The sequence below is a fragment of the Thamnophis elegans genome, chromosome 2 (assembly GCF_009769535.1).
Source record: "Thamnophis elegans isolate rThaEle1 chromosome 2, rThaEle1.pri, whole genome shotgun sequence".
Classification (NCBI taxonomy): domain Eukaryota; kingdom Metazoa; phylum Chordata; class Lepidosauria; order Squamata; family Colubridae; genus Thamnophis; species Thamnophis elegans.
The window spans coordinates 38,159,742-38,174,145 of record NC_045542.1 but is presented as its reverse complement, the minus strand read 5'-3'; the positions used below and the strand labels follow the sequence as shown (position 1 = coordinate 38,174,145).

The 14,404-nt window shown below is 38.5% G+C and overlaps 1 protein-coding gene across 1 annotated transcript in view; it reads left to right on the top strand.

The window, feature by feature from the left end:
• CACNG4 (calcium voltage-gated channel auxiliary subunit gamma 4) overlaps positions 1-13,454 on the top strand; it is a 95,605-nt gene extending 82,151 nt beyond the window's left edge. Inside the window, exons 3-4 of the mRNA XM_032211509.1 lie at positions 9,323-9,463; positions 12,919-13,454. Coding sequence (XP_032067400.1) covers positions 9,323-9,463; positions 12,919-13,454 — 677 coding nt within the window. The remainder of the gene's footprint in view (positions 1-9,322; positions 9,464-12,918) is intronic.
• The last annotated feature ends 950 nt before the right edge of the window (positions 13,455-14,404 follow it).

Below are 14,404 nucleotides of genomic sequence, written 5' to 3'. Positions count from 1 at the left end.
CCTAATTATTCTTCTGTGTGAGCTCTGTTTCTCAACCGTGATGTACTGTATACTGCTTCTCCTGAATGTTTTCAGTCTCTGCTTAAAAGCCTCTCTCGTTAGTCAGCTGATTTTTCTAGCCAATCTGTCAGAAAAATTAGAAAATCACCATTTTTTCCTGCCTTGGGAAGAAGAGATAGGAATTGCAGGTGATAGCTAAACCTATCTTTTTAGCTTTCTCATATTGGAAGAGTTACAGCTACTTGAAAAGCCGCATAATGCTGCTGAAAACATTTATATTATAAAACAGTTAGAAATCAAGTTTATATAGAGCTTCTACTCTATAAATGGCAGAAGTGTAGGATTTGTCTTTTAACACTCACTGGTAATAATAAGATTCCAAATAACGACAGCTGGGATGCCAACTGCTAGCATTTCTGGGGCAGGAGGTTTTGGCAATGTGCTTTTCCCCTCGGTTGTAATGCATTCCACATGGGCCTGCCCTTGAAGACTATTTGGAAACCGCCATTGGCGCAGAAGTAGGTGCTTACATGCTGACTGGATCTACTAGCTATAGCCATATAACATTGGTACTGTGGGAGCTACATTGTCTTCCCAACTATTTTTTAGCACAGTGCTAGTAATAGTTTAGAAAGAGTTACAAGGCTTATAGTTTGGTTTTCTCCAAACTGTAAAGGGCATTGGGAATCATCTAGAACACGATTGCGTGTATCACGACATTTTTTTGCCTTTGCGGAGTTAGGGTGGGTGTGGCCTGCATGTGACACATCTGGCCTGTGGACCACCAGTCTGACAGGCCTGGTCTAGAAGGAGAACAGGAAGAGCTGCTACAAAGGCAACAATCAAATAAGGCGGTCTTGAACCCATTCCAAGAAATTAATTAGAGAGATCTAGGCCCTTCCCTAGTTTACACAAAGATAAGTGATGGAGGGCAACTTGCAAGATTATGTTACTACAGATGTGACAATAAAAAGTATTCCTGGCCGATAGGGCATTAAGTTTCTTAGTTTGGCCTACTATAGAGGTTGACACAAACAGAATCTACCCACCCATCACAAGGCAAATCTGCAGGAGATAGTTGCTGTGTCTTTCCATGTCTTCTCACATTCAGCAGGCGGGAACTCGTTTTCAGTTGCTCTAGTGCTAGAACTATATTCCTATTTGTGATTCTTAGAAAGTTATTAAAAATTGTCTTTCTGAAAGATCCTTCGGGATGGTAAAATTAAGGAACATATTACCTGAGATGCATAGTAGCAGTATCAGAATAGCTGTAATTTATTGAGTATTCTGATAGGTTGCTTTAAATTAGGGATATTATAAGTCATAGGATATTATTTTTGTACATATTATTTATTGGGGAGGTGTCTTTTATTTTTTTGTTTTAGGTCTTTTTTTTTGCCATTAGCTGTGTAAGGAGAAAGTCTGACATAGCATTAAAGCCATTTTAAATAAATAAAATAAAGCAACTTGACAAAAATGTAAATGTACAGGCAGTGACATGAAAATAATATATTCTGTCACAGTATTTAGAACAATAAGGTGCAAAGCTGCAAAGCATACGGTTCAGTAGTCAGTTCAGCTGTAGGCCACTGATCTAATACAGTAACTATAGAAGGGCTGACAGCAACATGCTGCCTTTATTTTCAAATTATCCAGCAGTTTTCAGGATTCAGGTTTAAGGAAAATGAGAGAATTCAAAATTGAAACAGAATCCCTTCTCACAGACAAATTAAAATAAACCTCTATGCCAGTAAAGAAAGCATGAATAAGAAATGGTTTTGATATGTTCAACTAGCTCTTTTGATATGTCCTATGTCAAATTATTTAGCAGGAATCCTCACACTAAAACATACCTGTTAGACAATGATAGGATAATTGGTTCTCATTTTTAAGCTCAGACAAATTAGAAGTTTGTTTCCTCAGTAAAAAAGAAGAAAAGTTTAAATAATTAAATGTTCTGGTATTATTCTTTGTGAAAAGACCAGAGTGGATTAGTTTCTTCATTTTTTAAGATGTAAAGACTTGAATTCCAAGATTTAATTAGTCTTGCATGAGATTAAAAAAATGTCAGCTTAGTCTCTTTGGTGAATACTTTTTTAATTCTCTGAAAGTTCAAAAATACTTACATATTAACTGAACAACCTTCCTCTGCTTAGTTCCTATCCAGGGTTATGGCTGCAAAACTCACAAAACTTTCAGTTAGTGTGGCAGGTGGGTAAAAGTTATGGAAATTAGTGTCCCAGTTGTAGCAGCATATAAATTTAATAATGAAATATCCAGAGATTGCCTAGTTGATATTATGTTGTTCTAGGGAATAATACCAAGGAAGTATGATAAACATGACTCCATTTAACCTAAGAAGACTCTCCTGAATGGCTGAAATAGACAACAATGGTAATAAAGCCTTTAGTTACTTTAGTCTTCCCCCCCCTCTCCTTAAACATTAAACAATCAATATTATTGGAGTTTATAATTCTTATAATGCCCATACACAGTTGGTTCTTAGTGCCAGTCACCCCACAATTATTTTGAAAAGGAGACTTTAGTTCTTTCTTTCCTTTTGTCCATTATTTCTCTCTCATTCTTTTACTTAATGATGTTTCTATTAAAAAAAAATGCCAGGTAATAATATTATGATACACACAACTATGTGAGATCACGGCTGCCAGAAGCTAAAGTGCTCTGGGATTTTAGAATTCAGACAAATAAGTACCTCCCATATAACACCCCAGATTTGACAATTGTAGATAAGAAAGACAAAAAAAAGTCTGGCTAATGGATCTGATAGTACCTGAAGACAGCAGAATAGTAGTGAAAGAACTGGAGAAAAATCACAAATTACAACGACCTGCAAATGGAAATAGAATGACTAGTGGCAAAATACAGCAAAAGTAGTACCAATAGTAATAGGCACCTTGGCTGCAATCCCAAAACAACCAGAGCACCATTTGAACAACACTGGCACTGACAAATTCATCATCAGTCAATTGCAAAAGACAGCTATATTCAGAACAGCTTACATCCTGCGACAATATCTCTAACACTATCAAACATCAATATTTACATATCCCAGGTCCTTGGAAAGAACTCGGTATGTAGATAAAAATGCCAAATCCAGTCTGAACATCTGGCTGACTCTGCAACTATTCATAATAATCAATTGTGGATAAGCGATATGGCAATACGAGGAGATAGTAGAATACAAGACGAAGAATTGGAGAAGATCACAGAGTATCAAGATCTGAAAATTGAAATTGAAAACGGCCTCAATGGACATTAGCACATTAGGTGCCGTACCAAAAAATCTTGGATGGCACTTAGAAAATGTGTGCATTGACAAAAGTTCTGTCTATCAATTACAAATGGCCAGCCTACTTAGATCCAGACATACAATATACTATGTTGATAAATTATAATACCCTAGGTCAGGGGTCGGCAACCTTAAACACTCAAAGAGCTGCATAGGTCCTAACTGGACCCCCACCCCACCCCCATTCAGTTCTGGAGCCAAGCGGAAGTCCGGTTCCCCCACCTAGCACGTCTCCTTTTTTCTCTATCTGTCCTAACTGAAATCCCTATCAATTGTGGAGCTGACTGGTGAGTGGGAGCCACAGCAGAGGGATGAAAGAGCCACATGCAGCTTCAGAGCCACGGGTTGCTAACTCCTGCCCTAGGTTTTCTCAATGCACATGAAGGCCAGCTAAAGAATTGGCAATTGTGATTTCAGATTTTTTTTTCTTTGTTATAGCCATCCAACTCAGATGGACTCTGACCAGCATAAAGAACCCAAAAAAGTAAAAAATAATTACAAATAAATAAATAAAACCAGACAGATAGCCCAGTCTAAAACAATAATAACAGCAACAAGAAATCACAGCTGTGTTCCCAAAATACATTATATCCAGACCTCTAGGATGAAAACCAGATTTTAAGAGCTTTCTTGGACCTCAAGAAAGAAACAAGTAAAAATGTGCATAGGAGCATAAATATAACATATTATGCTTTCCAACTAAGAGTTTGCTGTGTAGCATCATCAGTAAGAATATAAGATACTCCATGTCTTGCTCTACCCAGAGCTTCAGCTAACATGAAAGCCACTTGTTGTCATGCTGAAATATTCATTTGACTGTAATGAGATTTCTGAGGTTGCCCAAGAGGTTGAGCAGATGCTGGACATCCAGAAGAGTGAGACCAATTTATCCTTTTCACTACAGCAGGTGCAACTTCACTGAAACCAATCTTCATTCACGTATGATGTCGTCTGAAAATATTCAGGCATCAAGAGGCTATAGTTAGCACAAAAAAATGTCTTAGCTTGCATGACTGAGTTGATAGCAAGTCTTGGTCGCTAATCTTCCCTTTTTCCTAGAGCCTGGAAGGAAACCAAGCGGAATGAACAGCTGCCACATAATGAATAGCAATGCTTTATGGGGACTTTTATTGGAGCATGATCTGCTCACATTGCTTCATTTCTAGGCATGTAGAGCACAACCTATATTATGTGACAGTTTTCAAGGGAAATCTGCATTCTCACTTGTCTCTGTTCAGGATAATCAGAATTGAGTCTGCAATTCTAGAAAATTAACATTCATTTGCAAGGAAGAAAAAACAAGTCCTTGTTATTAAAGGAAGCACTATTTCCTGAAATAACTTAATATGATGATGATGATGATGATGATGATGATGATGATGATGAAAATATCTATGAGAATGATCCCCATTCATTATTTCTTATTTAGACTCTGTATAACAGCACCTTTTTGAAGGTGAAAGGTGATCATTAGAGATACTTGTCAAATGCTGTTCCAAAAGTGTTTAACAAGGCTGGATGCTTCTCCACTTTTGTTTAATAATAATAATATCTATGGGCCTTTAGGCAACCCAAATGTTCATCTCCTACACTGGCAGATGGGTTTATCTCCATCTTACTTTAGAGGGATAATGCAGTGCTGCTATCAAGCTCCCAAGAGGCTTTAGAAGAGCCTAGTGTGTCCTGGTTCAGTATTGCCAAGAAGATGAAGTCACAATCAACTAGAACTATGTTTTTGCAAAGACATAGTCCATAAATGCTGTATGTTGTCGTATTTCCAGTTATAAATTTATAGAGTTATAAATTAAATATCAAAATGGTTTTTTATTTGGAATTTCTCCTTTTATATATTGAAGTATTCTTCGTTGTAACTTACATTGTATTTTTTATGGCAGGCGTGATGTTCTTATATCTTGGCTAAAGACCATAACAATACAATCTAAGAAATTTCCAATGGACCATCCATGTTCTGTTTTGGAAATAGAATCAATTACTGATTATAAGTCTGTGAAGGCTCCCTATGAGAAGATTATAGCATTTGGTATTTCTTATTAAGATGCTGGAGTACTAGGAAAGACTCATAGTCGACCAACTCTTTGTAAAACCAGCCTACACCTGAACTATTAAATTTTGTCCATTCACCTGATCCCTTAATTTCTCTTGGAGATGCTGATAGGCAGAGACATCTCTTCTACTTTTTGAAGATGGTGGCTGCAATTGTTGTGCCTTAATTCTTACAAACATTGCCAGATTTATCAATATGTGTAAACGGTGTAGCCAAAACAGTACCCTCCCTCATTTATACACTTTTAAATTGAAGCAGGAGGAATTAGATATCTCTACAAACATTTCCTGGCTCTCAGATGAGAGATCAAGTTTGTAGTCCTAGAGGCCTAACTGTTATTTGTTCGCCTCAGAGGCTAACACAACATTATTAAGATTTTCACGACAATGCTGTTGATGACAGAACTTAAATCTCCTTTATTCCTATTTCAATTGACAGAATATTTATGTAAGTGGCAAGAATCATAGGAATATACTTAGGTAGCTTTTTGTCAGGTTTGGTCAGCAATTTAATGTAATGTGGAAGAATAACACTGGATTGTTTGCTATTGCAACAAGTATAAATAATATACTGTCTTCTAGACAACTACTAGTCTGCAGCTTCCCTGATTCCTTGCAGTTAGCCATGATGTCTACAACTGATGGGAGTTAAACATCACCTATTCCTGTTTTAAGTTGTTTTAAGATGTTTGAGGAAACAGCAAAGGGATTAAATCAAAGTACAGTTATGAATCTTAAGAGTAGAGACCATTAAACACAGTGGAATATGCTATGAGTATATTTATGGATTGTTGTACTGAAGATCACAAATCAGAAAATAAGGTGCTGAGTTTAAAGAGCAAGCATTCCATAGATTTCCAATGTGATGTTAATTAGGGCATAATCAGTCACATTTATATGGCAACCAGGAGGTCTTTAGAGTTTTCTTTCTGGCTTCCTTTTTTAATACTAGAGGATTTTTTCCCTGAATACATTTAATCCAAAACACTCATCCTCCTGGCAATTACAATGAATTACTAGATTGCAAATTTGTTATATTGCATATATCCCTCACAAAGTTGCCATATTGGTTAAGGCTTATTGTCACTGGAGTTTCCCAATACTTGGAAGATCACATATGGCCCATACTAGATTTACACATGTTCACACAGCCAGTATCAATCCAGATTCAGAACAAGGCTACCTTCCCCTTGTTGTCCAAGCAAAATTTGGTAATCTTTGAGAATTGATTGGACATTGTTAGATTATGGCCTAAACGAACCTCTAGGGGAAGGAGATTGTTCTACCATTTCTCTTATCTGACACAAAAGAATATAAAATGTTCTGTAAAATAAGAAAAGACACTGGTTTTGGTAAAGAATACTAGATCCAAGTGAGGAAGGATCCAGATTGAATCTTGTCCTTCTCAAGTAGAACTGAAAAATTCTCTCCCTAAAACTGGAACTGACATTTACAACCAGTATTAACCAGGGAAGATTTTTTTACATTTATTTAAAAGTATCTCCAACTAAGTCAGGCTACTAGTACATTTAGTTCAGTATTCTTTGTAGCAAAATGGGGAACTGGTGTAAAAATATCTTAAAGTAAGTGAGCTACTAATCCATTGTTTTTAGGGTAATGGGGAACTGGTGGCCTGCACATGTCACTGAAGTACAATTCCCAGTTTTCCTTAATATTCTACTTTGGCAAAAAATTAACTACTCATCCTGATCAATGTGGTGGTAAAAAAAAATCAGTTCCAGATTTCAGGTAAAGAATTATCCAGTTCCACCTGAGAAGCAAAAGACTCAATCTGACTCCTTCTGCACTTGAGGCTAGTAATGTTTACATAGGGCAGTGATGGCGAACTTTTTCGGCACCAAGTGCCCAAATCAGAACCCGTGTGCGCATGCTGCAGCCCCGGAAACCCAAAATACCAACTGGCTTGCACGTGCATACCTGTTTCTTTGGCAGTTTTCAGGCCGGTTTTTGGGGGGGGGGCATTCTCAAGCCATTTTTCAGGCTGTTTTCAGGTCATTTTGGGGGTGTTTTCAGCTTGAAACCAGCCCGGAAAATGGCCTGTGTTTTGGCTGTTTTTCAGAATGTTTTTTGCCATTTTCCAGACCGTTTTGGGCCATTTTCCAGCCATTTTCCAGTGCTCTGGTGCCCACGAAGACCAGCTGCCAGAAACCAGAAGAGCAGCTGACAACGTGCACATGCCCATAGAGAGGGCTTTGCGTGCCACTTCTGGCACCCATGCCACAGATTTGCCATCATGGACCTAGGGGCCTTTACTTACTCTTTCTACTTATCAGATTTAGCTTTTTAGACAGCAGATGGAAAGCATGCCCCACTATTGCTTAAGTAACCAACGTGACTAATATGATCCCTATAAAATCATACTAAAATAGTTCCTTTGACAAACAAGCCCAGGTCAAATTCTATCATATTAAATAAACCCGGGTCTTGTGTCTTCAATCCATTTTGTCCTAGGATGCCAAACCAAGTTATGAGCACCACTGTTTTTCTTTCTCTGTCTCTAGGTAATTGTGAGCCTGTTCTGAAGCTCTTGCCTGAGGTAATTCTCTTGCAAATCAGTAAGCATCTCACTGTGATTGCAATTTACCCTTTAGTGTAGAATTAAAAAATGGCCATTACTTATTGGTAAAATCTGCAAAAGAGACATTGTGAAACAAGCTCAAGTGTTGCTCGTTCCTGACGGAGCCAATTTCCAAGATGCTGGAAATCTAATTTTTCCTCTACTTCCACAGCCCCTCTGTCAGTCTTCCTCAGCACTGCTCTTCTTCCCTTCCCTTTTTTCTTCCTTGTCCTCTTATTCTTTTCACTTTTATGGTTTGTACTCCTTTCCCCCAGTGCTGTTGGAGAATTTTCCAGGGCAGAAAAGAGGCTGACTTTCAAAGTGATAAATAAGTAAATCAGCAAACATGCAGCGAAGGAACAGAATTCTGTGGAACCAAAGAAAAATGCCAACACCATGCAAATTGATCAATCAACTCAGACCTTGAAAGCGTGACAAAGAAGGCTGATTATTACTTAGACTCAGAAGGACGTGACCACCCAATGCCCCTTCTGCCCTCCTCTAAGCAAGCACCCCTTTAAACTCTATGCATTTGGTCTTTAAGGCTTCAGCCCCAGAGAAGGCTGGATGGGGCAGGACAGCTCCCATACAGTCAGTCTTAATTATCCAAATCCACATGCCTGCAAATGGCTGTTCATAATACTGCCTCCCTGGCATTATGCCATCATCTGCTCATCCATTTTTCATTTCCCTTCCGTGCATTAATTTCTGGGTTATTCTTTATAACCCCTTTAGCTGGTAGCTTGTCAGAAGATGTTTCCCCATATTGTGATTCCAGAAAGCTGATTATGGTAATAACCTCATAAATTTTCCAGCAGGAAGTGCAAAAACCTCATCAGGAGAAAAAATAAATAAAGCAAATGGAAGGTACAGTGTTTTGGGGGCGGCTTCCCATTCCAGAGGCAAACATTTTGCCCAAATACAAAGCATTCCTTATCTGGATAACTTTTCCAATTGCATTACTGTTCCCTTCATTCCCTATCATTATATTGGCCGGGGTGATTCTGGCACAGCTGGATAAATTACCTGGTGGACTCCAGGTTCCAGGATGTTGATAACCATTTGGATTTCTTTCACCTTTTTTGAGAGTATTTCCTGCAATTTTCTGATATTCTGTTGGTGTCACTTTTATATTGCTGATTTTACAGCCGTTACGAATGCCTGATGATGTTGATGACAATCATGTTATTTGGAAGCAGCTTCAGTAACATAATGCTCAATGTGCTGAGTGTAAATATTATTTGTTTAATAAACTGTCACTAATCATATGAATTTGGTTTTTAATTGCTATATTTCTTTTAAAAAAACGATAGCAAAACAATCTTCCTCTTTTATGGTCCCATTTCTCTCTCGTCCCCTTTCTTTCTCAGGTATAGTACGTGCCTCCAGCGTGTTCCCCATCCTAAGTACAATCTTGCTGTTACTGGGAGGGCTCTGCATTGGAGCTGGGAGGATTTACAGCAGCAAAAACAACATTATCCTTAGTGCTGGAATTCTTTTTGTAGCAGCAGGTAACTTCATCTTTATTTTATAGGCTTCTTCTTTAATTTTTCAGTGGGCAATGGGAATGGAAAAGGTCATGTCCTCTAAATAATATCAGCAAAGGGATCTTATGATTTACTGGTTGAGTTCAGACCTTCACTGAGCCAATTCTGCTGGAACTGAAAGAGAATAAAAATGTTATTTTCTTCAGCCCTTCCCTTTCCACAGCTCCAAGTGCCACCATATAAAGTCTGCAGACTTCAGGCTGAGAGGCACAATTTATTTTTTGCAAACTTTTTTTCCCCAGCATGGCTGTAAAAAGAAAGGTTGGAATAATAGAATAAATTACAGTGAATGGATTTATCAGAATACCACCTATTGCCATATTGAGGCTCCATTCCCCAAATAATTTTTAGGACCCCTATTTGCTTTTATTCTTCCTGAGAGGCAGGTAGATATATTTCCAAACCAGCCCTAGGCTAAACCATCCATCTGGCTCATGGAGCAAATTAGGATATCAAGAATCATCCTTGAAAATAAAGGCAGTGATATAATTGACACTTTATATAAAATGTGTTTACATAAAATGTAAAAAGAATTATCAAACAGCCAACCAAAGGCAACCAAAGTAGGTGTTTTTTCACTTTCTAACACCTTCATGGAAACCACTCCTCCATATTTTCACATAGATTTTTGAATGGAATGGGAGGAGGTCTTAGTTTTACAGAGGAGCAAGAAAAAATCCTCTATGTTTCTACTATGGTCTTTCTCTAAAAACCCAAGAACTCATCATGGTTAGGTGCCTCTCTCTGCTGCTATTTTTTTCTTTCTTTATCAACTTCTAAAAGTACAGTCCTCCTTTTTGAAAAATAAGCCAACAAATGGTCAGTTTTGCAGAATATCCACGGTTCAGTGGTAGATAGTCTGATATCTTTGGGCTCCTGAAGTCATTTGGTACCAGATTGCTAACCCCTGGCATGATTGTTATATTCCCTTATCTTAATTCTGATGTCCCACACAGATGATGCCTCATCTTACCACTTCTTAACCACTCTTAGGATGTAATTGTGGATTCTATCCAGTTTGCACTTGGACATTTGGAATGTTCAATTTAAATGCAGCAGAGTTAGATCTGCATTAGTAATACTAAGGTTAAATTGAAATCAAATAATGATTAACAATGAGGCTTCTGAGGCTCTTGGTTTCACTGGGAGATACTTTGAGTGTCTTCTGGGTAGAAAAGCAGGATATAAAAGGTGTCAGAGAAGGAAAGTGTGTTCCACCATATAGAAAACAACTATTTGAGCACTCCCATTTTTAAAGGAATGCAGGTAGGTCTTCAAGCTGTCAAAGTTGCGGCCCACAGACTGGATGCGTCACATCCTGGCCACACCTATGCCCAGTTCAGGGAAGAGCAGAAAAGTCGCAATATGTCATGTGTTGCCAACATGACGACATGAGTTTGACACCCCTGCTTTAGAGGAACCCAGAGCATTTTCATTTCTTAAAAAAATGTAAATATAGCAAGTGAATCTATTTTCATTACATTCACACAGAACAAATTTGTTGTACCTTACTCTGAATCCAGGATTTGCAGGGAAAGAATACAGAATAGTTAGATTTGCTGAAAGCAGCTTACATTATTCTTTGTGACCAGAAATGTTAGTGCACATCATAGGGATGTAAGTTTGGCCATCACTTACCTTACACATAGAGGAATCTTTTCTGTTTGAAGATCTCAAAAATATAGAATGTACATGTGGAGAAATGAGAGCTCCTATCTCAGGAGCCCCGTAGTTAATTAAATTGGCCAGGGTGGGAACATGCAGCCCCTGATTCAAGTTATCAATTCCACCTTGTGGCAGGAATTTATTTCCCACTGTTCAAAAAGGCAGTACTAAGAACCTCTATTGAGGAATCATTCTTACTTCTAGAAGACTTTTATAATTATAGACCAGTCACAAATGTTACACTTCAGGAAAAATGATTGATAATGCAGTAATTCTTCAGTTCCAAAAGTATCTGAGTGATATTGGCTCTGTGTGGAAGTTAAATCTGGAAAGGCTGGAGGTAAACAGAACAGAGATAATACCCTTATGGTGTCATTTGTTGTGCTCATCTTTCTAACTAGCCTCCTGTTCAGAAGATAATGAGATCTGATTAGATAACCCCAATCCAGGGGTGAAATTCAGCAGGTTCGGACAGGTTCTGAAGAACCGGTAGCAGAAATTTTGAGTAGTTCAGAGAACCAACAAATGCCATCTCTGCCTGGTCCCGGAGTGGGGTGGGAATGGAGATTTTGCAATATCCTTCCCCTGCCATGCTCACCAAGCCATGCCCACAGAACCGGTAGTAACAAAAATTGAATTTCACCACTGCCCCAATCCTGAAGTCCTTCCAAGTGTTAACTCAGCCTCTTCCACGGACTGCTTTCAGTCATCTCTCACTCAGAAGTAAAGGCAAAAATATTACAGGGTTGTTGTTGTTTTTAATCAACAGGGATGGAGAAGAGAACTAGGAAGTAGACCAATAATAAACGTGAAGACAATCTTTCTTATTACTGTTATTATAATGTGAATCCCAAAGAGACCTGGGATTTACATTCTAGTCTCAGAGCAATAAGCTTTTGTTTTAACAAGTGAAAGCCTGAAAATTAAATCTTACCTTGCTCAGGCTCAAACTTATTATTACGGGGTTTTTTTTGAGGCATAGATTTTGGGTGTGTGTGCATGCGCACCGCCAATACACTGTATATCCTCCTCCAGTTGCCAGGGTCTTGAGAAACCTCCCCGGGGCTCACAGGATACCCAGCTCCTTCATAGCAGTTATTGACACATTTTACAAAAAGAATGCTGTCACTCATCATCATAAAGTAGGTGTACCCTATATCAGGGTTTGTTCTTCTCTGAGATTTGCCACAATGTTCTTTCCAAACTAAGCAGATGGTTCACTGTATCTTAGACAGTGTAAGCTATATTCTACTGGATCTAAAAACAATTTAAAATAACGTGAGACACTTCCCATGACCCCCCCCCAAGGCACTTCCAATGGCTTCACCTTTTATCTACCTTAAGTAAGACAAGCGTTCAACCATATTGAACTTACTTTAGTAACTGTTGTTATCAGTGACTTATACTATTGATTTTATTTTTGAGCATTCCTAGAGTTGGTTGGAAAGTATTGCCTTAAACCGCATAAATAACATAAGCAGAATTAAAGCTCTTGATGTTCTCCAAGTGTTTTGTACTTCAAGTCTAGGCAACTATTCATTTTATACATATAGTTAAGATTCCGGTCCAACAATATAAAGCAAATGAAATCATGCTCAGAACTGCATGAAAATATATTAGCCCATGGACTAATTATAAGACTAAGATGCAAATTGATATGGCAAGAAAGTTATTGTGATAATTGTCTCCTGGAGCTTTTCTCCTAACCAGATTTCTCTCCGCTATTTCCACCCCCACCCCCACCCCCGTCCCAGGATTAAGTAACATAATAGGAATTATTGTCTACATCTCCAGCAATGCAGGCGATCCTAGTGACAAGCGGGATGAGGACAAAAAGAACCAATACAGTTACGGCTGGTCTTTTTACTTTGGAGCCTTGTCTTTCATTGTGGCAGAAACAGTCGGCGTGCTGGCTGTGAACATTTATATTGATAAAAACAAAGAGCTGAGGTTTAAGACCAAGAAGCAGTTCCTTAAGACTTCTGCTTCCCCTTATGCAAGGATGCCAAGCTACAGATACAGAAGAAGGAGGTCCAGATCCAGCTCTCGATCCACAGAACCTTCTCCATCCAGGGACATTTCTCCAGTGGGGATGAAAATGGCAGGTTCTCTTCCGATGAATGAAATCTCCATGTACACCCTCTCCAGAGAACCTCTGAAGGTCACCACAGCAGCAAGTTACAATATAGAGCAGGATGCCGGCTTTCTTCAGGTCCACAATTTCCTTCAAAAGGAATTCAAAGAGGGACTTCATATCAATATGGTCAACAGGAGAACAACACCTGTTTGAAGGGATTTGTTGGGTTGTTGGGTTTTTTTTTCTGAAACAAAGCAAAGGAAGCGAAATCCAGATCCTTTATACTGTAGGTGAAAACCACGTCTTTTGAAAAGGCTCTTGCATTCTTTGGGAATAAAAAAAATCCCAGAAAGAAGTTGCAGACAGAGAAATTAGCATAACACAATGACCCGGATAGATGGAACAATACCTTTTTAGCTGATTTTTATAAGCTCTTTCAAAATTTGATTAAGAAAAGAATATTTGAGAAATAATTGAAATCAGCCGTTCCAATCCCTGCACTTTTGTAATATGTATTGTGTAACTTGTGTCCTGGAAAATATTTTAGTGGAAATAGATTTTTAAATTTTCAATGTGGACTTTTTTCTACAACCCGGCCCTTTGGTACAATCTGAAATTCATCATAAATGCTGCCTAATGTTTATGTTTCTTTAGAGCAGAAGAAAAAGATATGAATGAGAATGGCGGGCTGGGGAATTCTGGGAGTTGAAGTCCACAGAGTGCCAAGGTTGGACACCCCTCTTTTAGAGCAAAAGTCAAACAATGGGGGTGGGGAAGAAGCATGTGGTTGGTTCCAACTTTTGAAGACCAGTGAGGGGAAACCATTCAAACTGGAGTCTTGCTCCTGAGCCTTAGGCATCCTTGGGGTTGGAGGAGAAAAATCTGGTTTCTGACTTTAAACACACTGTAATATTGCTGAGAATGTAGATGTAGACTCCATTTTCCTCTCTTCCTTGTTTACTGGATTGCCCAGTAGTCCTTGGCTTTTGATTTTTTTATTCTGTGCACCCTTAAGTAAAGACTGTGATTAGATGAAGAATATCAGTTCCTTCAAAACTGCCCATCCTTTATTACTGTATATAAATGAATAGCCGCCCCCAAAGGGTTGAAAAAACTTGAATTGCAAAGTCAAAAGCAACAATTTGGGGATGAGACGGTATGAA